This window comes from Gobius niger (genome assembly GCF_951799975.1).
Source record: "Gobius niger genome assembly, chromosome: 9".
Taxonomy (NCBI): domain Eukaryota; kingdom Metazoa; phylum Chordata; class Actinopteri; order Gobiiformes; family Gobiidae; genus Gobius; species Gobius niger.
In genome coordinates, this window is record NC_136860.1 from 20239385 (window position 1) to 20263976 (window position 24592).

Sequence of the window (24592 nt, forward strand, 5' to 3'; positions counted from 1 at the left end):
ACAATTGCACCTTTGCATTAGAACAACGTCACCACTTTATTATGTTGAAAATAAATATTTTTACTTATGTTCATTTATCGCTGACAGAGAAAGCATTCAACTTTGTGCCAGTTTTTGTGTCATGTGGATAGCACTAGAAATTACAGAGAAGATAACAGTAAACAAGATCGAAACATCTGTATTTTTACAGTTAGAATGAACCCATTCTTGCCTTAGGATAGATTAGAATTAATTTACTAGCTTCTTGTGTTAGTGAAGGAAGGATCAATCTGTCAGTATAGGTTATCTGAAGAATAAATTAGCCACTATAATCTTGAGGGAGACTTATTTTACTGCCTACCTCTTTATACTTGTGTGAACTCATCTTTCAGGCTGTGAATGGCCTTGAGCTCTTGGTTGTGCCTTGAAAAACATTAATACATTATTAATATTTTTCAAGGCACAGTCAAAGCACCGCCAAGAAGAGTCCATTACTCATTCCCTTCAGCTTCATGTGTGACCGTAACTAACCCAGAGCAGACTACCCTTCCAACACCAAACGCTGCGCTCACACCTCCCCACACCATCCCCTCAGACACCGGAGGCAGGCGTCTTGAAGTGTCTTGCCCGGCGACACAACACAACGGAGGAAGTGGGGAATGCATTCGGCCTCGATCTATCTTATTATCTATCAATATTAGGCAATTATTACTGTTTAATTCTTATTTGATACACCATTTTGTATGTATAAGGGACATGGCCTAAACTTTTCTGAATGTTCAACAACAGGACAACTATGATTAAGAGCAAAGGTTGGACGCTGTATATGACAATACATTTCTTTTGTTTTTTTTCATCTGCTTTTTAAATTTCTGTTTGTTTTTTATTCTGGACAATAGGGTAAAACGATGTATTTTAGTATCAAGCAGCAACTTAAAGGGACTAGATGCACGTTGGTCCTTTTATACTCACTCCTCAGGTCTTACGCGTAACTGCAGTTTATCTATTAAAGGGGGGGGATTATGCAAAAGCGACTTTTTCAAGCTTTACATCATGTTATTATGTCATTCCCTCATTAAAAACATGCCTGAAGTGTTGCCTCGACACATTCACGTATTTTTGAGTAATCTGTAAAAACTCTGATGGCAGCCATTTTAGGGATAGGTTTGCCTGAGTCCTCCTAGGAACGCCCCCACCTCCTGGAGACGCCTCCGAGCTTTCGTCACCAGCCGAGTAACCAACCACTGCTCCTCAGCAGAACCCCCTCCCCACTGATGCCACAGACAGTGTGGAGGAGGCGCATCGGAAAGGGTCGGGGGCGTCTTAAAGAGACAGAGGCCTATTTCAAGCCATACAGCCATTTTGAGAGAGCATTTTATACAAGGCAGTTATTTTAATTTACTGCATTTACAGCCCAACAGAAGGTTTCGTCATCATTGTAGTGTGCTATAGACTGGTGCTATGTGATTGAAAAAAGCATAATATCCCCTCTTTAAGCTCGTGCATGATGGCACTTCGGACTGAATAAACCTTTTGAGTGACAGTGCAGGATTTTAGAAGCAGTTGTGGTGAAAAGTCTGAGCTCATTCTACACATTAGGACATTGCTGGAACGGGGGAGAAAAATACATAATTTGAACATTTTTAAATACCTCCAGAGCCACTTCAGACATTCACATTGAAAGAGAAAGTTGTGGAAGAACATTTTCATTTTGGCACTTTTCTGCAATCACAAACCTTTTCCCTTCCTTCTGCATCCAGACATGTGGATGTGTCTGGTAACTGTTCGCTTTGACGTGACGTGTCTGTACATGATAGAGGCTTTTGAGTTCATATTGCTGTACTTGATTTTACTATCACAGACGCAGCTGTCCTTTTCGGTCTGCCGGTTCCTTCAATGGCAGAGATTAAAAGGACAATGGTGTTATTTGTAACAAACGGGCTAATGCTCTGTTCTTGTGCGTTACTTCTTTGCACAGTACTGGAAGAGAAAAGGCGCGCGGCACCACTTAATGCCCTAACACTCAAGCATTTACTGTACAATCTCTTTAAAAGACTTCTGGAGATCCAAGATGTGAATATGTGAAGTAAAAGCATTTCCATTAGTCGCCCATAAGAGGACAGGACACGTCAGGACTATACAGACGGTAATAGGGGTATGAAGGGATTTCTCAATAGGGCCTACATCTCCCCTCCTGGGCAGATTGGCACTCAAAAGCGCAGAGTGTATACGGCCATATATAATCTAGCTTCACGGCGCACCATATCCATTTTGTATAATCTGTCCATCACATGTGAGGCTGTTTTTTGTGTCCAGAAGCATCAGATGTGATGGTGCATCTCTGTTATGAATATTTGCCCGAAGCTAATACAGAGCTGTTTGTTCAGTGTTAGCCTGGTAGTTCTAGTCAGACATAATTTCAAGCCAAATGAAGCTTTTCTACAGTGGGAGGTACACCCTTTTCTTTCTCACATTTCTCAATAAATTGTTCATAAAACATGTGGTTTGATCTTTATCAAAATCACAAGAATGAGTAAACAGTGTCTGCTTAAATGAACACGACCAAACAATTACATTTTTATTGGCCATAGCATTCACAGGACAGGGAGGAAAAAGTAGGCAAACCTCCAGGCTGAGGATTTAGAGTCAGATTTGAGCCAAACTGAAGTCCAATCACTGAGGTGTGGCTTAAAGCTGCCCTGCCCACCGAACAACACACATTAGTTAATTGTCTTTTGTTGAGAAGCATTCTCTGATGTGCAGTGGCGTAGCAAGGGTATGTCAGTATGTGGGCCCTCTGTCCGCCGTATTGTGCTCTGCAACGGGGCTTCATTTTGCTGGAGATGTGTCGCTGTCTGTGTTTACTCCAACATATGATTTACGTGGTCTCTCTCTCTTCTTCTCCTCTGAGGAGCAGGTGAGGGAGGGGCAAGTTTGACTCATGGGGCCCTTTCAGGGAATACGCGACAGCCAATTGTCGTTGCACCTTGTCACTGCTGCTGTGCAATGACTTCACTCTCTTGGTTGTTTCTGTGAAATCTGCTAACCCTCTGGGGCCCCTGCTGGCTTAGGGGCCCCACACAGCTGCCTGCCTTGCCTGATGGTAAGCTACACCTCTGCTGATGTGCCTCGCTCAAAAGAGCTCTCTGAAGACCTACGATCAAGAATTATTGATTTGTATAAAGGTGGAAAAGGTTACAAAAGCATTTCTAAAAGTCTTGATGTTCATAAATCCATGGTTAGAAAAAATGTCTATAAATGGAGAATCTTCAGCACTGTTGCTTCACTTCCAAGGAGTGGCCGCCCTATAAAGATGACTCCAAGAGCACAGCGCAGCAGATTCAATGAGGTAAAAAAGAACCCTAGAGTGTCAGCTGACGACAGATATCACTGGCTCATGCCAACATCTCTGTTGACACCTCTACGATACTTACAACATTGAACAACAATGGGGTTCATGGGAGAACCACTCGACTGTTTATTACTATTTTACTCGACTGTTTATTACTGATTTATTTCATGAATACTTGTTTTATTGTTGTTGAGCATTGGCGTTTCAGAGGAGGGGATTTAATGCTTGGTATACCCTCTTCTGAATAGACATTATAGGCCCTCATAAAAGCACATATGACGGGTTTTAATGCTTTTGAAATGGCGTATTTAGATCACATCTGTTGTAAGTAATGAGTTTAACTCATTTCCCATTGACACAACATGGTTGGCACAGCAACAGTTCAAAATAGTTTGCCTCTATATATGTCACTTCCTGTCAGTGTCCGATAAAGAAGTGAAACTATAAACATCACAATAATGATCAAACTAAAGAAAGCTGCTTGTGCAAAATATTAAACATAATTGTGTTAACTATGCTTTAGCATAAATTGTGTCTGATGTGTCATATATGCACTTTAAATGATGGAACTTATGACATGCTGAAGCCCCCAAGATTTGGCTGATTTTTTTTATTTATTTTTTACAAAACGGAATATACAAACACAAGGACTATTAATAAAATAAAAGGCTCAGCTAGGATTTATATTGCACCTTCAGATTTTAAATTGATCAAATGGGTTATATCAAACACTCTTTTATTTCGTTAAATAGACAACAGGTTTGTTCTTTTGGAGTGCTGGGTGTGCTGTCATGTTTTGGGAGCTGTACTTCCATGGATCTGTGCCATACTCGTAGTGGATGAGATGTTTCAGTGCACACAGCTGCAGACTGCCCTCTAGTGGTACCATTTAACACAGCACACAAATAACCACTGAAGGTGATCCATTAAACCCTTTCACTAAGGAATATAAATATCCAATGAATTTACAGGTGGGGGTCTTACGTAAACCGTGCAAATAAAAAAATAAAAACAACTGAATATTCCTTTATGCAATTTCCCTCAGAGCATCTTTTGATGTTTTTTTTTTTTTTTTTTTAGAACGTAGCCTACTTTTTAATTTATGTATCTATTTGTAATTCCAGGTGTAGGTTAAAACTAATGTAATGTAAACAATGTAAACATACAAAAAGGGCCTGGGTTTGATCATGTGGGGCCTTCCCATGTGGAGTTTGCATGGGTGGATTTCCTCTTGGGTGGATTTCCTCTGGAGTAGCTACTATGTGGTTTCCCTTCTCAACCTTTAGTTTAAATAATATCTGGAGATGGGTCTCTTGCGCGGTGGTTGCCTTGCTGTTGAAAGATGAATGAAATGTAGATTATACATTTTCAAACAGGAATAATAAATATACATCAATCTGATCTAATCTGATATATTGAAGAAATGTGCAGAGTAATCCAGTACATCAGCACCCTTTTGCTACAAGAATGAACTGTATCGTCTCTTCTATTGCGCAGCTGAATCTATAGTGTGAACTACGGAGTGCAAAGTTGATCAACCGAAGGGACACCAATACAACAAACATATACTTATGTTTCTTTTGCAAACATGACTAACTACATTTGTCATTTTAGTCGTTCGTCCTTTCTTTGCAAATGAAAAAAACAAAATATGAGCATCTAAGTAATCTGCAAGAAGATCCCTGTAATACGTGAGCAATGAGACAGAGGATTAATCTGTAGTCAGTTGTAAATAATGCACATTTTATCCCAAGAGTAATATACAACACTCTCTATAACAATGTAGCAATAATTCCTTTATAACTTATGACAAAAGAATTCTTCCAATCTATTACAAACCCCTTGTTAAAATGTGGGGTGGTGCAGTCTCTGTCGGGGGATTGTCTGTTTAATCAATTACTGTTTGAATACTTTTAGACATTTGAAAAAAACATCAATACAATGTTGTGATAATAAATACTATTGCATTCACCTCCTTTGTCCTTGAAAGCCCCTGCGCCGGTGCTGGAGAGAGGTCAGAGTCCGCATAATCTCCCCCAGGAGCAACAGTAATAATGTGCACACGAGTAAGCATCCTTAGTATTCTTCAAAAGTTTTATTGAACAAATGTATTTAAATTCTCATCATTGTCGGTGATACAGTACCATAGTTGGATCTCATCATCTCATATACGCACCTTTGATTATATACATACAGTGGAGACAAGAATTAAATAACAATGCTCAATAACATTCAGATATAAAAGCTGAGACCACTATCAACATTTCCATCGGTAAACACGTGTACAGAATCGGATGTTTTGCAGGGTCTTCAATATAACCCATGTGACAGTGTATTTGGTTACTAACAGTGAAAGCCTGCTCGCCACAATAAATAAAAGTTAAATCGTTCAGCATCCAGATTTATTATGGGTAATGAAAAGTAGACATTTGTTTTCATATGCTGTATTTACTGGTGTCTCAATCAACACGTCCCTGTGTGTTTTGCCTTTTCACAAAAGTCACATTGCTAAAAGTTTCCCATTAATTTGGTAGGGCTAGAGTAGAAGTGTTTATAAAGTATTCTTCAGTCCTTGTTTGGCTACAGTCAGACTGGGAAATACTGATTGTGATTCATTAGAATGCATGAGCACGGATGAGTCTACGTTTAGTGAGAGCGGTGCTGACCTGAAGCCAGTTGCATGGGAACAGGGTGGCACATTTGGTTACACTGAAACATTCAAACTCTTGACTTATCTCCCCTATTGCAACACTTCCCCAAATAGATCTAGGAAATTGCTATTATCAATATCAGAATGTGAAACGGTAAGAGAGGAATAGGTATTGAAAGCAAAAGAGAAATCATGAGGAGGCTGACGATGAGACAGGATGTAAAGGCAAGAGTAACTGGTCACTTTGTGAAGATTTGTGATTATTACCTCTATAGAGACATAGTTCAAAAAATTACAACTCAGAAAATGGTATTTTAGCATCTTTTAAGAATAAAAGAAAATAAAACATTGGCTGACGGTTTAACAGGAGAACAGACATTAGAGTAAGGTCCAAAGGAGGTTACATCCTCTTTGTTGTATCTCTGTACTGTTGTGCGGATTAAGAGCAATGGTGTAAATTAAATGTGCGTTGCAATCAATGGACGTTGTGTTTGACATCAAAAAAGCACTGACCCCAACGAGGCCCTATAGGCGCCTGCCGCGCTGGATCTATTCACTGGCAGATGTTTACTGTCCGAAAACAAAAGATGCGTATTAGTGCAGGGATGTGGCCGGAAGTTCAGACAGTGCTTGATTTCCAGTTTTGTTTTTCAATGAGTCTCCACTGGAGGGCACTCGATTAAACTTCTGAAAAAGATCTAGTGGGTGACGAGGAGCTGACTCCCTACATCGAGGCAGAGTCCCGAGGCTAAGGCTTGTTAAGACAGGGAGTGACTTTACAGTCGTGTGTATCCAGTGTAGACTGAGGGGGGCTCCGTCACAGCAGCGCTTTCACCAGGTACAGCTTCTCCCCTTGTTCACTGGTGAAAATGGGGGCCTTCTTGTAGTGCTCTACTAGTTCATCCATTGAGGCGAATCTGCGCTGGCCAATACAAAACACGCCTTCTAACTGCTGCACTTTGAAGTGCTTATTCTTTCCAGACGCCTTCATGGAGATGGAGAAATCATTAGGCTGCAACAAACACACAGGACAATGGGTTAGAAGAAAATAAGCAAGTAATTCCACCAGCAGAGGGCAGTGTGTGCTCATCTTTCACTTGAGCTTTCCATCGCACCAAAGCACATAATATACAACTAATATATCTTGAAGTTGATAAAAAAAATGACAGATTCTATATTCCATTATCCATTCATATTCAAAACGAAAATTATATATTTCCAAAATTATAAGACTGTAAAAAAGAGAAGCTGATTCTTTTATGCATTGCTGTAACATCGGCAGGACCTCCGAGTGTAGTGGTTCTCAACTATTACGGCCTTGGGACCCACCATCACACCAGAATGACAAGCGGTGACCTCAATAAGACTTGAATTTGTTATACATCATGTAAATGACTGGATTTTCCTCACTAATTATTCTTGAATAAGCATTAAACAAACCTAAACTTAAAAACAGCCAGATAAGACATTTAAACATATTTGGGAGGTGTTTCTGTACATTTTCGATATTGAGAGAAATGTTTTCTGTGAAAGGCTTACGACCCGCTGAAAACCGTTCCGACCCACCAGTTGAGAACCACTGACCCAGCGCATACAGGATGGATAGCAAGATTCTTTCATTGAAGCTACAAGTATAAGTATATTTAATTTGTTTTATGAGTTAATGAAGCTTATTGGTTTGTTTCTCAGATCTATTCACGACTGTACCATGCTGCGAATTGAAGGTGCTTTATTTTGATAGTACATGACTCACCGATGACTCACTGTCCCGTATGAGGAAGTCACCCTCCTCCCCCTTCTCATTAAGGATGCACTCCGCTTGGTGCCTGGTGACGTTCCCATAGTACCAGTCCCTCCCTGCGAACCTTCCCGAACGTGCAGGTGCTATCTGGCGACTGGGCGAGCCCGAGGTGGAGGAGGGCACGCTGGGCCTTTCCTCCAACACCATGACATAGTTTTTAGGCACTAGACCCACCATGCCCCGCGAGTTCTTACACCTCCACCATTCCGGGTCATTCTCGGGCTTCTCCACCACCTCCATCACCTCTCCTTTTTCAAAGTTCAGCTCCTCCTCCGTCACTGAGCTGAAGGGGTACAGCGTTTGGACGAGGTGCAGGACGCGGCCACCCGCTCGCCCGTTGGCCAGTAATGTCCCCTGAGAGCTGATATAGCCCTGAGAGGTGTCGGCCTCCCCTCTGTCCTCCGCCCCGCCTGACTCTTCCTGGACATAGTTAGAGGGAAACCACCCCACGCGCCCGTCCTGGCTGCCCCGCCACCAGCCATCGCTGCACTTCTCCATCACCACCACACGGGAGCCTTTGAGCAGCGAAAGCTCATCGTCGCGCTCTGCTGTGTAGGCAAACTTGACCGTGGCGGGGATGTTCAGGTCGTAGATCCTCTCCGCTGCCCCGCCTCCTCCGCCGCTGCCATTCGAGGGGTACTCGGCATCGGAGCTCGGCGTCGGAGAGGTGTCCCGGGCGCTGGTCTTCCTCTTGGTCTTACCCAAACCTGCAGCATCAGAGACACACACAGTTAGTCAAATAAAGATACATTACTGACTGACTGTCATTTGACATGCAAAACCATCTTGGATTATGCTCATGTTTTGCACGGGAATTGACTTGAATTGGTGGCAAAAACAGACGCGACCTGCTACGTGCAAACTTTAAAAGGGAGTCATATTTCTGTGTATTCGGTGTAAAGTTTAGAGCAAATCACGACTGACTCAAAAATCAGATCAAGCTTTTAACTCCAAAAAGATTCATAAAGAAATTCACTGTATTTTTTGAACTTCTGGAGTATTTTAACTCGAGTTTAGGTTTCTGTTCTGTCTGTTAAAGGATGTACCTAAGGGTCCCCAGGCTTTATTTTATTTATTATTCTACGCATGTATTCAGGTGACAGGTGAAGATGTGAAGGTGGAGACAGGGCCCTGAACAGTCGAGTGGGCAGGTGCTGTACTGTATACCAGAGTCAAAGTCGACTCCTGTCTAACCCACTCACATTCTCCACTGGTGCTTTTAAAGACTCGTCTTTCACTCAATTCAATTACATACTCTGCAGGTCTCTAGTAGGCCACAGTAACTGTAGAGTTGTGTTAAAACGGTGATGAAGTTGCCCGTGCCTTGAACCCCATGGAAAAGCGTATGCCACGTGTGCGCTGGCTAATAAATGCAGTCAGGATTTCCAAGTTGGGGCTCCGTTGACAGCTAATCAGCCGGGCCGGTGTCGAGGAGCTCGCAGAAGTGCCACAGAAATGTCACCGCTCCACAGAACATTTTACATTGTTTGGTACAATACCCGGGTTCAACCAGAGTACCATGAAACTTGTTGGCAGCGGGAGGAAGAGAGAGTACTGTGAAATAGACAGGGCTCCCTTGGCAGCTGTTTCTCTCACCAAGCACATCACAGGCCACTGCTGACAAAGGCGTACGACGAGATAGGAATAACAAGTATGTTTATGGAGAGGCACATCGAATAGCGTATTGGAAAGGAGCGCACATGTCAGGGGCAAAGACGTGTTCATTTCTGAGGCCTAAACGTCGTCCCAATGGGAAAACGATACAACCTAGCTCTGCACATCAGGGCTCCAAAACTAGGAGATGCTTTATCCATATAAGACAATAAATAATGCAAAATGACTGAGATCTTTCATCTGATGGAGATTTACATTTTTTTTGGCAAACATATCCCAAAACAAACACACACGCTTACAAAAGAATGAGAAAAAGTTGCATTTTAGTTATGCTTCCCTCATTCAGTTCCATTTTTTGTGGTACAATGGTTAGCGCTCGTGCTTCACGGCTCGAAGGTCCCAGGTTCGATCCTATTAGGACAGGTACTGACATCCTTTAGTGATCTTGATGCACAAGCGCACACCTTGCTCGGACTCATTTCCACTTCAAGGCACTGGGGCCGCTGGTTAGAGGAGAGAAGTGTACATCCTCTCCACCCACACACTCACACTCACTCCCTCTGCGCATCTTTATCCCGTGAAAGAGAAGCAGCCCCGAGGAACCGGGCCCAGCTGATGAAAGCGCCTGTGACTGAATGTTGCAGCGTATTACTTCACTCCATTGTTCACTGTACGACGAGGATATCCCGCAAAACCATCGTAAAATAAGGCTCATACGAGAGAGAGAGAAAGAAACATACATACACCATACATTGAAGGTGTGTCTCAAAGTGGTATGACATGGTTATGACAATATAAATCTTACATTGAACTGCGATTTGCAAGTTTGATGAGATTGTGAAAGTCACTGATTTTAGTTTAAAGCAGCTCTCTAAATGCTCAAGCACAAAGAAGAGACATAGTCCTAAAAGAGCAGTTCAAACTCTCAGAAGAAACAAACACAGAAACAGAACTAACTTGTTTACCTTAATAAATCCTTTTCGTAGTCCCTCTGGGGGTAATAAAAGTGTTAATGGGATGATTGGGGGGTCTTTCATCTCCCCCTGGAGTCTCTGGCCAGAAAACCACACTTACAACTTTCCTGCACCGGGTCAGAGTCACCAATACACACTTATGGAATCAATAAGAAGCAGCTAACAGGCTAACGGGCAAAGCTAACTGCGGGCTAGCGCCACTTTAACAGTATTTACAGCCAAGTTTGAGTGAAAAAAAACTATCTCCATTGAGTAATTGGATGTACAATATCCCTCTCTCCTTTGTCTTTTCTTTCAGTGTAGTATTTACTCTCATGGACAATTAATGGGTAAAAAAAACACAACATGCTACGACACCTGCAGTGGCGCTTATGGCCTCTCAGGGCAAGCATTACTTAAATTTTGAACTAAGGCGATATACAGTAGAATGTTTTAGGCGGACTTGGACTGTGGCTTTAAAAAAAATGATTTTGGATTTTTTTTTTTTTTGGACATATTACACACCATATACAAAGTCACACAAGCAGTATTTTTTATTTCTTTACTTGCATGGTTTAACTCCCGCCTTAAAACAAGCACATTTTCTTCTGTTCGGCTTCTCGACTGGAGCTTTCAGCCTACAGGCTAGTGTAACACCTCATTTGAAAGCTAAAACCTACAAAACTGCATTTTTGTCATGTTTTTGTCCTCTTTTTGTTGCTTTCTTCATCGCTTTTTCTCCTCGCTTTTTACTTTTTCATTATGTTATTGTTGCTTTTCGCTTTTGTCAGTTTTTTGGTCATTTTTTTTATTGTGTTTTTGTCACTTGTTTATCGCCTTTTTTGACGCCCTTTTGTTGCTTTTCTTGGTCGCATTTTCATTGCCATTTTGACACTTTGTTCAAGAAATATTTAGATTTGTGAAACCTGAGAAAATGTGGTCGGTTCTAGTGGGGGTTAAGAAGTTTATAAGGGCTCAACATTATAACGTGCTAAAAGAATGGGGGGAAAAAGGTTATTTGTAGAATATAGCGACATTAATCTCGGAAGATCTTGAACTTGGATTTCCCCGTGTGGCGTTATCGCTCATGTGACTCATACAGTTGCTTTCCATTTATCCAGACTTGGAACTGGCACAAAAAAATGCACCATACTATTTTCACCCGATCACACTCGTTTTTCATATAGTGGTAAATGGTTTATCTGTGGGGAATGGCACAATTGTATGCGATGTGGAAATGAAATTAACATCTACACTGCCCCTTTAAACAAGCAATAGAAATGTTGGAATCATTCTCAAACAGTAAGAAAAGCCAAGAGAGACTCAGGTCAAACAAGGATTTTCATGACGATGTCCAAAACGCAATGGATGTCTCTGTTTTCCTGAGGTTTCGGGGCCTCCCGTGAGCTCTAAGTCAGCAGGTTTTAATCCTGAAGTCCTAACCACATGTGGAGCTGCAACACATTCGCTGCATCGTTCAATATAAGTACACACTCTGAGACGCACACTAAAATGTTCTGCCAAAATAGTTTTCAGTTCAGTAGCTTCTCACATAAAAGGTACAATCAATAAGTCAAAAACTGAATCCAAACGTTACAGACAGATGAGCAATTACTGGTCCCTTAAATCTTTCTACTACAGTTAAGAGTGATGATAGAAATGTGGAGCAAGAAGCAGCGGGTGGCCATTTACAATTCAGTTCTGCCTGGCCGAATGTGTACGATATGAGGCGCATGAAAATCAAAGAGGAGTGAGATGAACCTGAAAACAGCGTGTGGCCCAATGACAAATATGGCTTAGTCTAATAACTGTAAATGGGGATGAACTGATGAGTGATAATAAAGCCCGGAGCCAAACGCATGGGGCTATTTGTGTGGGCGCACATCAGCCTGCATTAGCTCCTGACCTCAGCGATGGCTCACCACCTCATCACCAGACTTTTCCCGCCGATTAGATTTACTCGAGGCTTTTAACACTGGAGCAGCGAGGCCTGGAAGCCCACTAGTTAGAGTGAAATGGAACGAGGCCATAATGTTGCAGTCAATATGTAATGTAGATGTGCAGAGGCAGTGAATCTATCATGCCAGCGCTGCCATTACGCTAATCAATCCACCCATGTGTCAGAGAGGAGGGCTGGCGTGACACGGGGGAAAACACAGTGGACCTTGTACAGACAACAGGAGAAACGCCAGAGAGTTTGGTGCCCCAGACCAAGGGCTGTCATCACAATATTACACCACGGATATGCGTCCACACTCGAGGCACTACTGGTCAGATCAGATCTGCTCATCGCAAAGTGAAGAGGGCACATCGCATAAGGCAGCCTTTTCACAGCACAGGCCACTTTTCTCTGCCTTTGCAAAGCAGGAGGGCAGATATGGGAGAGACAACTAGACTCACAATATATATTAAATAAAAAACGTTAAGAGCCGGATTTAAGACTATAATGAGATGTTGAATACAATGAGAGTTTCACAGATACTTTCCCCAGCTGTGGTTTGTCTGCACAGGGTCTGGTTAGGGATAAATGCTATTTTGTTGTGGACATAACGGTGAACTACAACTACAAAGCGTTCCCTTTATTTTGTTTCTATTGTCATCTCAATTGATATAAATTATTCAAATAATTAGGCTTTCATTGCAGAGGTGCAAGAATATTTACAATCAAATCAAAGTTCAAGTTCAAAGCTCACATTAAATAATGAATTGCAATGGCAGCAGTAATTAAGGTGACAGGTCTTCTGTTAATGACAAAATGATGGTCTCTGTGACCTCTCCTTATATACAAAACCTGCAGTTTAGACAACTGAACAAGTCTGAAATGCATGTCTAGTGAATATTTAAAGGCACACTGTGTAACATTTGACTGTTGCCTTCAATGTAAAATATGCTCCTATTGCCCAGCTCAACACAGAAAATGCAAGTACTGCAGTGGGTAATCAAAGAAAGAATGAATTTGGATGAGCCTAGTCTATCCAAATCTCAAATTCTGCTCCATGGAGACAAGCTGGAGACGTACCCACTCCCGGTAAAGTTACAGTCACGTCTTAGGAGAGCTGAGCCGCTCACAGCAAAGGCTCATGTGTGTACATTTATGCAGTATTTTTCAATGATAAAACATCTGTCATAAAATAACTGGTTGTATTTCAATTTTATTTATTGGATGAAATTCTACGTGGTGTGGCTTTGAGTCTTCTCTGAAATGCTGGTGAATAAGATTATTGAACTTGTTGTGCACCAGAAAACAAATCTTCGTTTGGAAAAATAAATGTCAAACCTAATCACAATAGTGTTTGCAAAATTGCATATTAAATATCTTTCCAAAGTTGTTCAGTCCTAATCACTTCCCCGCTCCGCTTGTTTAAGCAAAGTGGAGCCAGATCATCATTTAAGATCCATCTCTTGCACTGCCAACCCCAATCTATCCCATATCCATAACCAGCGTCATCTCATTTAGCAAAGTCGCCTTTGTGCCCTCCACAGCTGGGACTTTCGTGGAGAATAGACGTCATCAGTGTCTGCAATTACGGCTTAATTACAGTTACATTTATGCATCACTAAAATGTCTTCATCCCTTGTAAATTAGAGCTGACCCAATCAAGCGATTTTACTTCTCACACTCTGTTGCACTATATATTTTGATTACATTTCACAACATGTTTGTAGAGGTCATAACTGCAGTACTGTTGGCAGTATACATGAGTTAGTTTGTTCTTTATGGAGGATAATGCGCTACGTAAATAATTTCAGTCATTGCCATTTGCCAGTTAAGCTCTAATTCATTCATTTCTTTCCTTTATTTTCATGTTCTTTGTTGATTGGATTCTATTGCATCATAATTGAATTAGAGAACGGCTACATTAACGTTAACTGCATTTTCCCCATCTCAGTGTTGCAGACGGGAAACGGTCCCCATGGACACAGTAGCAGCCAATGTAAGAGTACTTTAAGTGTGGTGGGAAAATGGAGGCCAGCTCCCTCCTAAGCGCTCTTTGGGTCACTGTTTACGACTGCAGGGAGCAGGGGGTGAGGAGGAAGTGGGGGGATTTTCCACTTTCACTAAAACACTCAGGGGACAGCGACAGCTTGTGACAGAGCAGACCTCTATGTTGAGATGCCTATTACCGAACGTGTCCTTGATGTTCTTGACCAGCGAGCCCTTCTTCAGGCTGTTCTTGCGCTCCACGTAGTTGGACGGGACGTAGCCTGTTTGGTTGGCAGCGTTCCGGACCCGCCACCACGTCTTGGAGTCGTCTAAGAGATGGAGACGCTCGTTTTTTCGGATGTCAAGTTCCTGGTCCTGCTGGGCCGTGTAGTCCCACTTGGCTACAACAATTACCTCCTCTGTCATCTTTCATGGAGTCCCCCTGTAGAGAAGAAGACAACGATGAGCCAAAGATTCACTGGTTTTACCAAGAGAAATACTACAGTTAAAGGTGCACTTTCTTGCCCCTTTATAATATTCCCCCCAAAGGCTTACAGCATTTGTAAACCTGATGAGCTAAGTGTAACTCATCAGGTTGACTAATGTGGCCTAGCGTACTCCCTGGAATGGTCCATACTCTGTACAGGTCCCATCAATACTGAAGTACACTCAAAGAATCAGCCTCTCCGCTGATTTTATTTCACATAGTAGCTCGAGACGAGAGGGTGTAGCTGTCCTCCCATCTATCAACGCTGCAGGAGAAACCAGTCAGGACAGGAGCGGGCGACCCCAGGATGTAACCCATTACCTACCCCCACCTGAACAGACCATTTTCTCCAGTTTGGCATTATGCAAATCTAAAAGCTTCTTAGAAAAGAAAGCGTCCAAATAGCGATGAAAATGAGTGAAAGTGACAGCAACAATAACATAAAAAAGCGATGAAAATATGACTTAAAAGTGTTTAAAAAAAAGCAACCAAAAAAGCCACAAAAAAGTGACAGAGAAGCAAACAAATAGTGACAAAAATGTGCCTGAAAAGCAACAATGACATAAAAAAACAAAAAACAAGACAAGACAAAAACAAGTCAAAAGGGCAACAAAAACACAACAAAAACTATGAAAAGAGGCATAAAAACACAACAAAAATGTGAGAAAATGTGAGAAAAGATTCCGATTAGTTTTGCTTTCAAATGAGGATATTATTCCGGCCCATACCTGCAAGCTTGAGTTGATAAGCTTTTTAAATTAGGATAAAGCCGAACTGGATTAAAGCAGCTCTTTTAAGACGGGGGGTAAGAGGTTAACCCAGTGCATGTTTTAGGTTCGGTTGAATATACAAGTTATGCAAAACAAAAAACGGCTCCCTTTATTTGAATCCGGATAAAGCGGAAGAAAGTGGATGCATGGATTATTTGTTTCGAGGACACTTCCAGCTGAAGAGCATAATAGCTCTGTCCTTTGCCATTGTCCCTTGTTGCTGCAGATGGAGAAGAACAGGTGGCATGACTTTTGTTGTGAATCTAAAACAACCACTAGGGGGCAGGTCTTCCAACGAATGAGTAACTAGACCAACAAGGCGAATATTGGTTAATAAACGCCTTTCATTGTTATCTAGGGTATGGCATTGTAAAATATCACCCACTCCCTGTACCTGCTTTTACAGCCTGTAGATAGATTTGGTCGCATGTCAAATTACAGATTAATCCAGTTTCATCCAGCCACTCTGTGCTTAGCCCTGCGCTGGTGATGAGACTGCACGGCTACATACATAAGCTCAGCTGAAAACAAGTTTGTGGCTGTGGCTGCCGTGGGATCAAAATCTAATCTGTTGAGTGCAGGAGATTAGGGGAAATTGAAGATCGCTTTTAACCCGAGCGCTTCTCCGTCTTACAAAACTGTACAATTCTGCAAGATTCAACACATTATTATCAGACAGCAGAATCGGATACACAAATAACTTTTTGGATTTTAAAAGGAAATTAAGAGAAAAAATGGATGATCTCTGTCACTTCTTTAACCTCCAACAACCACCTGAACAAAGGACATTTTCTCTAGTTTGCCTTTACCCAAATCTAAAAGCTTCTTGAAAAAAAAGTGTCAAAATAGCAGCAAAAATGAGACAAAAACAAGGATGAAAATGCAACAAGAGCGACAAAAACGTGACAAAAAGGCGATGAAAATTTGGCGAAAAAGTGACAAAAACGTGTGACAAAAACCCAGAATTAAAGCCAAAAAAGAGCAACAGAAAAGTGAGAAAAAAGTGACAAAACAATAAAAATGTGGCAAAAAACTTGACGAAACCCCAACAAAAATGCAATAAAAAAAAAAAACGTGTATAAAAATGACAACAATGCGACAACAATGCGAGGAAAAAGATCAGGTCTTAGCTTTCAAATGAGGCATGAAGCTGAACTGGAGAATTAAGGCGGGGGTTAAGAGGTTAAATGGACTAACCCCGTTTTTCATCAAATTACGTCAAAACTTAAAACAAACCAAAACAAGGCATGACAAAACTTGATAAATCACGATTAAAACTGAACTTCTGCACATATTTAAGCTTCTTTTAGGCTTGAGTTAGCAATACATGTATAAATCTCAGACAGATTAGACGGGATTATACAGAGGTTAAAAATGCTAAAACTATGTATTTTCTTCCCCCTCCATGTTCCAGTAATGTCCTAATGTGTAGAATGAGCTCAGACCTGTTCACAACTGCCTCCAAAATCCTGCACTGTCACTCAAAAAGTTGTTAATTCGGTCCGAAGTGCCGTCATGCACGAGCTTAATATAGAACCTGCAGTTATACGCAAGACCTGAGGTGGCAGTAGTGAGTATAAAAATGACCAAATTGCATCTAGTCCCTTTAAACAACAAATAAAAACACAAAAAACCACAACCTATGATCATGATTAGATTTGTGAGTATGTGTTTGTGAGAAAATACTCATTACTACAACTACAACATTACTACAGTGGTAATAGTGGTAATAGTAGCGGCCTAACCAAGCCGTTCTATTGCTGTAGTTGTACTTTCAATAAAAAGTTGTGCTTTCAATAAAAAGTTGTGCTTTCAATAAAAAGTACAACTACTGAACTCTATGCATGTATTCTATGTACAGACCAGGCACAAAATCAATGCATACCCCCATTTTGTGTCCTATTGGAGCCTGTGCCATTCGTTTTTTGAGACCAGACAGTAGTCGATTACGTGCCCCATTTCACTGGGCCTTAGGTGAGTGCGTCTGATAACACATCAAGAACATTCACGGCGCAATAACAGGTTATGATGACAGTGATTAGGACGGTTTTGGGGATGCGAGTCCATTGTGCACCGTGGAAGTCCTTGTGGTATGAAAACCATCTGAGCAATCCAGATTATATTTAGCACAGGGCCAAGTCTACAGCTGGAAATGAGATCACGGCAATAAATAAAGGAAGTAGCGAACGTGCACACGAAACTGAGCCCTGAGAAGATAAGGAGACTGGAATACAGAATGGGAGGCAGGAATCAGGCTTTTGTGCAGCTGACGGATGTGAAATAACTCATTTGTTTTTCCCTATAGAGTGGCCCGCTTCTAAAGACCGAACAGAACAGAAAACGACAATCTGGGAGTTAATGTCCGCATAGGCCACCCATATAACAAACTAAAAACAATGCCTTTTTATGCTGAAAGAATGTACTATACACTCGAGTCTGGCATGTTTTTCTAGTCGGATCTCAAAATGGTAAACAGCGTGATCCACTTTCATCATCAATATTGTTGGACATGTTTCCGTTCTCCGATTCTTTTTGTTTACTTTCCCATTTGTTCACTTGTTCTTGAGCACAGCTATGAGATTAACACAGTTCACAGATTCAGGAGCACGTCGTCTAGGGACCTGGAATCTGATTTGTCACTTCAGATTCCGAGGCAGATAATCCGGGTTCAATTTCACATATATATATATATATATATATATTTGACTCAATATGATCAGTATTTGGGCAATGAATAGGGCTGGGTACCGTTGCATTTAAATGATACTTGGTTTACAATACCGATATGTGAAGAATACTTTTTGGAAGCCAATGCAAAAGATTTGTCTTCTGGAACCATGAAACTTTTATTCCATTTCTTAGATTTGCATCATTTATTTGAGCTGACACAACCTTTAATGCTGTCCCTGGGCATCAAACAGGCATCCAAACTTGACCTCTAAAGTAACTAATTTTACTTGAATCCTAAAAGACAATGAAAATAGTGCGGACACACCCTGGGCCCTGGAAAACATCCTGTTGACATGTTGCTCACGCAGTCGTGTCCATGTGAAGGTATTGCTTCTGCATCCTCCATATGGGACTATATCAGTTAATACTGTTAACCGCCTCTTTCAGCTTTTGTTGCACATGTGTCTCAGCTTGCCGTCAGTAAAGCTGTCAAACTGGATTTCCTCCCGCGCTCAGACCAGGACATGCAGGAGGTGGAACGGTGCAGTTGTGCAATACAGCGGATTTCAGGTCAAGTCGAATACAAAGTTTTCAGTGAAAACACCACAAAAAGTGTTTACCGCTCTAATAGCTATGGTGATTTAAAACAAGTCAAATACTGTCAAAACAAGGCAGGAATCTTGCGAGTATTGAGTGCACTGCCAAACTGGTGACATCAGCTGTTGAGCAGACAGATACAGGTATGTGAGCGTGCCGTGGCCTCGATCTGCCGCAGGCTACAGCTCGCTCCTGCATCAGTCCTGCCTCGCCCCCCCTGCTCTTATTGAGTTTAATCCTCCTGGTGCAGGACGACTGATGGATGAGTAAACTACAGGTCGACTTATTGGATGTGCTGTTCAGTATTCTCACGCTGTTTTACTGCAGTCCCCAATTCAGTAGGGCTGCACAAAATGGGTCATATCCGATAACTGTCTAGGATATTGTGACACTATTTTTGCGATTTTTACAGATCCATCTCAACACAGTGCAGCTCCAATACATTTAAATTAGAATTGTATTGGAATCATGAGGAAAAACGTAAATCTCAGTTGGAAGAACTTGGTAATGTTGTAATATATAGTATTTTGGTTTCTTGTGATACGTATATTGCTTGTTGACTTGTTTTGTGCAACTGCTTATGTTTTAATGGGTAGAAATAGCAAGAGACTATTTGCAGGGTTTTCAAAGATAGACATAAGTGCAGTCAAATTTACAAAGCCGGCAATATACAAAGAACTAATTATATTTTGTCTCCATGAGGTCGTCTTATGTGGAAAACCTCCACAAAACATGCTCGTAAATGCGTTTGATTGTTGTATTAGTTGAGCAGTCCATATTTAAATTTTCTCTTAAATGTTTTGGATGAAAAAAATAAATCCTCGTCCAGAAAAATCACACACAGTCACCTTTCCCAGCGTAATCTAAATCTCACATATATACAAAACACCAAAATGTACTTACCACTTGAACAAGCCATAATAAAGAGAGTACTTTAAGAACTGAAACATTATTGCGGCACTGCGCACCAGCACACAATAAATCCAATCCCAAAATGGTCAGAGGGATTTCATCAGACTTGCGACTGTTTTCGTGAAAATTGGTCGAGCCCTCATAGTAGCACAAGCACTTCACCTCGTGTCATCCATCGTACCAATTTCCCCGTCTCCTTGACAACCCTGCTCATTAGGCCGGGTGATGGGAACGCCACTCTAAATCAAGTCTCTCCCTCTGTGGCCATTCATGTAGAGCGAGCTGGCAGATAGTGTCCGCTGCAGCGTTTTCAGAGACAGCCCACGCTAATAAAACCCTTGAAGGCTACTTACAGAGGCAGACCCAGGTAGAACTTTACCCACTTAACAGAATTTACAACACTGGCCAATTAAAAAGTTGAAATCTCTGGGGTTGGTACAGTGAAAAGAAAATAAGAGAATCGTCAGGTCAGCATTCGGAGATCGTCAAGGCCATAAAGTAACACTAACGCTCACATCGCGGCACAGACATCAGATTCTCGAAAGATTTGAAGAAAACTGGTTTAAACTGGTTTCATAAAACAATAATCACAGGCATTTCAGAACATGTTTGTAAAGTCAAAATTACAGGGTTAGTGTGTTTAACCCATAAAGACAGGATATTGTATTGTTTGCAAACAGTATTGTACTACCTAAATAAGAGCAGCGTTTGTGTTTTTGTATTTGCAACTATTCAAATGTGGGTAAATATTTTAAGAATACAAAAGGTTGCCCTATATTTTTAATAATATATATTTTTTTAAAAAACAATGGTTTCCACATTTTTATTACTAATATTTTCCCAATTTCCCCCCATTGTTTCCTCCTTTTTACCCAATTTATTCCCCATTTCTTTCCCCTGTGTTTTTCTCTACACATTTCCTGATATTGGAGATTAACTGTACATTGCAAATTTGCAGATATTCCACACAACATTTTTCTGTTTTCTGGTAATAGATCACAAATATTTTAGTACAGGTATCGGAAAAGTATTGTTCAGGTATCGGTAATGAAAACCAAGTATCGTTGAAGTACTGGTACCTTACCATACCTTAGGAGCACTTCGACATCCACGCAGTAAAGTTGAAGTGCCCTTAAGGTGTTATTACGCCTTACAATATAGTACCTCTTTTTATCTGCTTAGGAAATCGACATGTTTCATTTTGTGTAACTATACTTGGATCGTGTAACTGCTCAGGCTAAATAGGGAAAACATGGAAGAGCTTGGTCGCTTCTAACTTCACCGAAACGCTAACAACATCTTTGGTCTTTTTGCGTGACTGAGCGCACACACAAAGACCAGACAGGATCACATCAACTCGTCTAAACTCAGGTAAGATCATATCTCAGAATGCAAAAAACGTGGCCTATTCCAATTCATTTCTTGGTCTTTATTAAAAATATGGAATATAGGCTTTGTTAATCTTACTATGCACCGGTGGCCGAGTCAAGCTCTCTTGCTATGATCGTGCAAACAAACAAACACAAAAGATGTGTGGGAGAGAGTTTTAAAAGGAAGCAGCCTGAGAGCCACTGGCCCTCTGACCCCTCCATTCCTCCGCTGAGAGACCGAGAGGGGCGCAGGCAGTGAGCGAGAGAGAGGGGATGAGTGGAGGACTGCTGAGCTGGCTGCAACGCCACTTCACAAGTCCCTTTACCGAGGCCTAAGCTCCCAGGCTCTTTCAGCGGCGCACAAAGAGAAGAGAAAGTGAAAGAGGATTATAAAAATGGGGATGTTTAAAGGGGAAAACGGCTGGCACTGCTTTCTGTGTTTGGCATTCGGGTCAAAGGCAGTATTCAGCCGACGTGAGAGCCCCCACCGCTGCACTCCATTCCCATACAACTGTTCTGCAGCCAACGAGTGTCTGGAGCATTTGGAACAAGACTGAGCAGCGACAGCCACTATCAGTGTACAAGTCCTCCTCACAGATTAACCTGTCTGTGCTGCATTCAGACTACTACCGGCTACGTCATAGTTTGACCTTAACAAACAATAAAGTTTATAATTGATAGGTTTGAAACAGGTCTCTCTTGTAAATGAGACATTGAGTCTCAATGGACAAACCTGTATAAATAAAGGATAAATACAATTAAATTAAAAGCAAAGATTCACAGATGAAGCACCGACTTACAAGTGGTCAGTTCTTGTCTGTCCAGATTTGGAATGTGCCTTTCTAATGCAAAAAGTTCATCTACTTGAATTTGATTGGTTGTGGTAGTGCTGGGCCATATGGCAAATAAAAATGAATCACATTTTTTCTCACAATGTTGATCTATCATGATTTTCAAATGACTTATAACTTGCATTTTATGGATCCTGTAGGCCTACTCTACTAAAACCAGCTGCTGTTACTGCCACATGATTATTTGGCCAATAATTGAGATTGACCCCAAATTTAATCACAATTAGATTAATCCGCCACCTATGAGGCTGCATTCTGCGCCATTGCTTCCATCAGTCTACCCCAAAGGCGGCTGTGGCTACAATAGTAGCTTGCCAACACCGAGTATTAGCTTATACAAGACCCAATAAGCCTATATCACTGACCTCATGGATTTCCCCAAATTAAACAAGAAGCTTCTTTCTTGAGCATCTTGTCGCCTGGTTTTGGGTTAAAGCCCCAGCCCTCGTCTCAGTGAGTGGAGGTGAAATTGTTAAGGGTGTTTCCATGACAACACTCACTGGGTGGCCGTGTGAACACAGATGGGGCGGTCCCAGAAGAATGTGACTTTATCCCCCATCCTTTGATTTCCAATATTTCTCTCTCAAGTCGTCTAAAAAGGTTAATGATTTGAAAAGGATAACAAAAACACTGCAGCTCGTTCTAATGAGAAATGAGTTTAAACTTGATCATGTTCAGTGATTTTCAGAGATGACTTTAACTGAAGCTGATAAAAACCCCTGTTGCTTCAAAGTTTTATCCGATCATAGTGCAGTGAATACGCTTGCAATGAAAAAGTGTCTCTATAGATGAAACACATTCATGCCTGTCCGAGCGGCCTTTAAAGTGAAGACAAACTGCAAGCAACAAGTCATTTATAGCATTAATCTCACAATAGCTACTAAAACAATGGCTCCCCTTATCAGAGGACAAAGCAGCAAGGAGGCGATATGACAAAAATAAAACTGTGATATGATCCCTGTGATTCTGTATTTCTGTATAACATAGCTCTCTGCTCAAACACAGACACTTTTCTCCAACCAACTCTTTCCGTTGGTCAGTCTTATCATGCTCTGAGTGAGTCACAGCAGCAGTGGAACAAAACAGAAGCATCAAAGTGCACGGATCATGATACAATTTAAATCGTAATGTAGAATCCGAGAACATTGTTATCTGAATAATTGCCCGATCACTGCTGCAAGTAATCAACATCATATGACCAATTTTACATTTTTAAGTCCTCAAAGGGTTCCTCAAAGCCTCTGAAAAGAGAAGTCCAGACTAACAGAATAACAGTGAAGGCGCGGCACTTCAATGTGTATTAAAATATTTTTAACAACGACATACATAACCCTTTTAAATCAGTCAAAAAACCCAACAGGTCGTCATTGTGGAAGGTGCCAATATTAGCCTATCGACACACACGACTGATATAGCGTGGTATCAGTCGTGTGTGTCGATAGGCTAATATCGAAACCCTCCACAATGGCGACGTGTTGGTTTATTGACCGATTAACATGACCAATGCGACCAGTTGCATTTTACATTTACTCAGTACTCGGTGGTGGTTAGCTACGTACTGTATGTAGCTTCAGATTACCCGTCTGTCCCCAACGCTCCCTCTGACCATCACCCACCCACCCAACTTCACAAACTTCACACAGAAAATCAAATCGAACCTGGGACCTTCTAGCTGTTTGAAGCACAAGCGCTAACCACTGTGCCAACGTGCAACCCAAATTGCTAAACAAATCGCAAACAATAAAGATATTTGGAAAAATTCTTCAGTCTAAATAAAAAGCTCAACTACTGAAGCCTTCCCTGTTGTAAAAGTCTAATTCCCCAGAAAGACACATTATTATGGACACAAGAGGCATTTCACAGCCATGAGCCATTTTCTATGACACTCCCCTCCTCTGATGTGTTTATATTATTTCCTCTGCTTGTTTGTAAGTAAACTGTGTGGGACGGCTTCTATTTTTACCACATGTTTGTGACAAGTGTGCAGCTATGTCCCGTGGCACCACAACAAAAGGCAAACAGAGTAACGTGCAGCGGGCCAGATGTAGCGCTTTGATGTGTACACTCCTGCTACGGCTGCACTTGTTATTGTGGGAAGCCTGCACAACCTGGGGTAATGTTCTCTGAGAGAGAAATGGGTCATTTCTAGGGCGAACAACAAAGGTGCCCAGGAGCTAGAATTTCAAATGATCTGTATCGTGGTGTAAACTTTATTTTGGTTTAATCCTGATTCCTCTTTGAAGCTGGCATCGTCAAGACGATATCAAAGCTCAACACGCCGGAGCGGTGTGGCATCTCGCCAGGTTTTTGATTGGCCGTCTCACGTCCCTCCAAGAAATTGCAGAGTTGATGACATTATGAAGGAAGTTGCCAAGAGAACTTCAGAGAAACTTGCTAAACTTCACTTCTAGCAAAAATCACTCAAAAACCCCATGACACTTAGACAAAGCTGCTGCAAACATCTCTGAACAGATGCTGCGCTGACATTGATACAGCCTCAACCTGTCCATCCAAGTGACAAGCGCCGAAACTTTGACTTGAAATGCAGCCTCAAGCACAATAAACTCAATTACAAATGCGGAAAAGGCAGCACATGCAGAAGATAGGAAGGAACTATGATGAAACAAGGACAAACCTAGCGCACTCCTATAACCCAGATGT

At 41.5% G+C, this 24592-nt stretch overlaps 1 protein-coding gene across 1 annotated transcript in view; it reads right to left on the bottom strand.

Annotated features, from left to right (window-relative positions):
* Window positions 1-5441: 5441 nt before the first annotated feature.
* The window catches only part of nck2a (NCK adaptor protein 2a), a 29302-nt gene continuing 10151 nt past the window's right edge, over window positions 5442-24592 (bottom strand). Inside the window, exons 2-4 of the mRNA XM_079562391.1 lie at window positions 14475-14716; window positions 7735-8489; window positions 5442-6993 (exon numbers count right to left, since the gene is read on the bottom strand). Of these exons, the coding sequence (XP_079418517.1) occupies window positions 6799-6993; window positions 7735-8489; window positions 14475-14700 (1176 nt within the window). The 5' untranslated portion in view covers window positions 14701-14716 and the 3' untranslated portion in view covers window positions 5442-6798. The remainder of the gene's footprint in view (window positions 6994-7734; window positions 8490-14474; window positions 14717-24592) is intronic.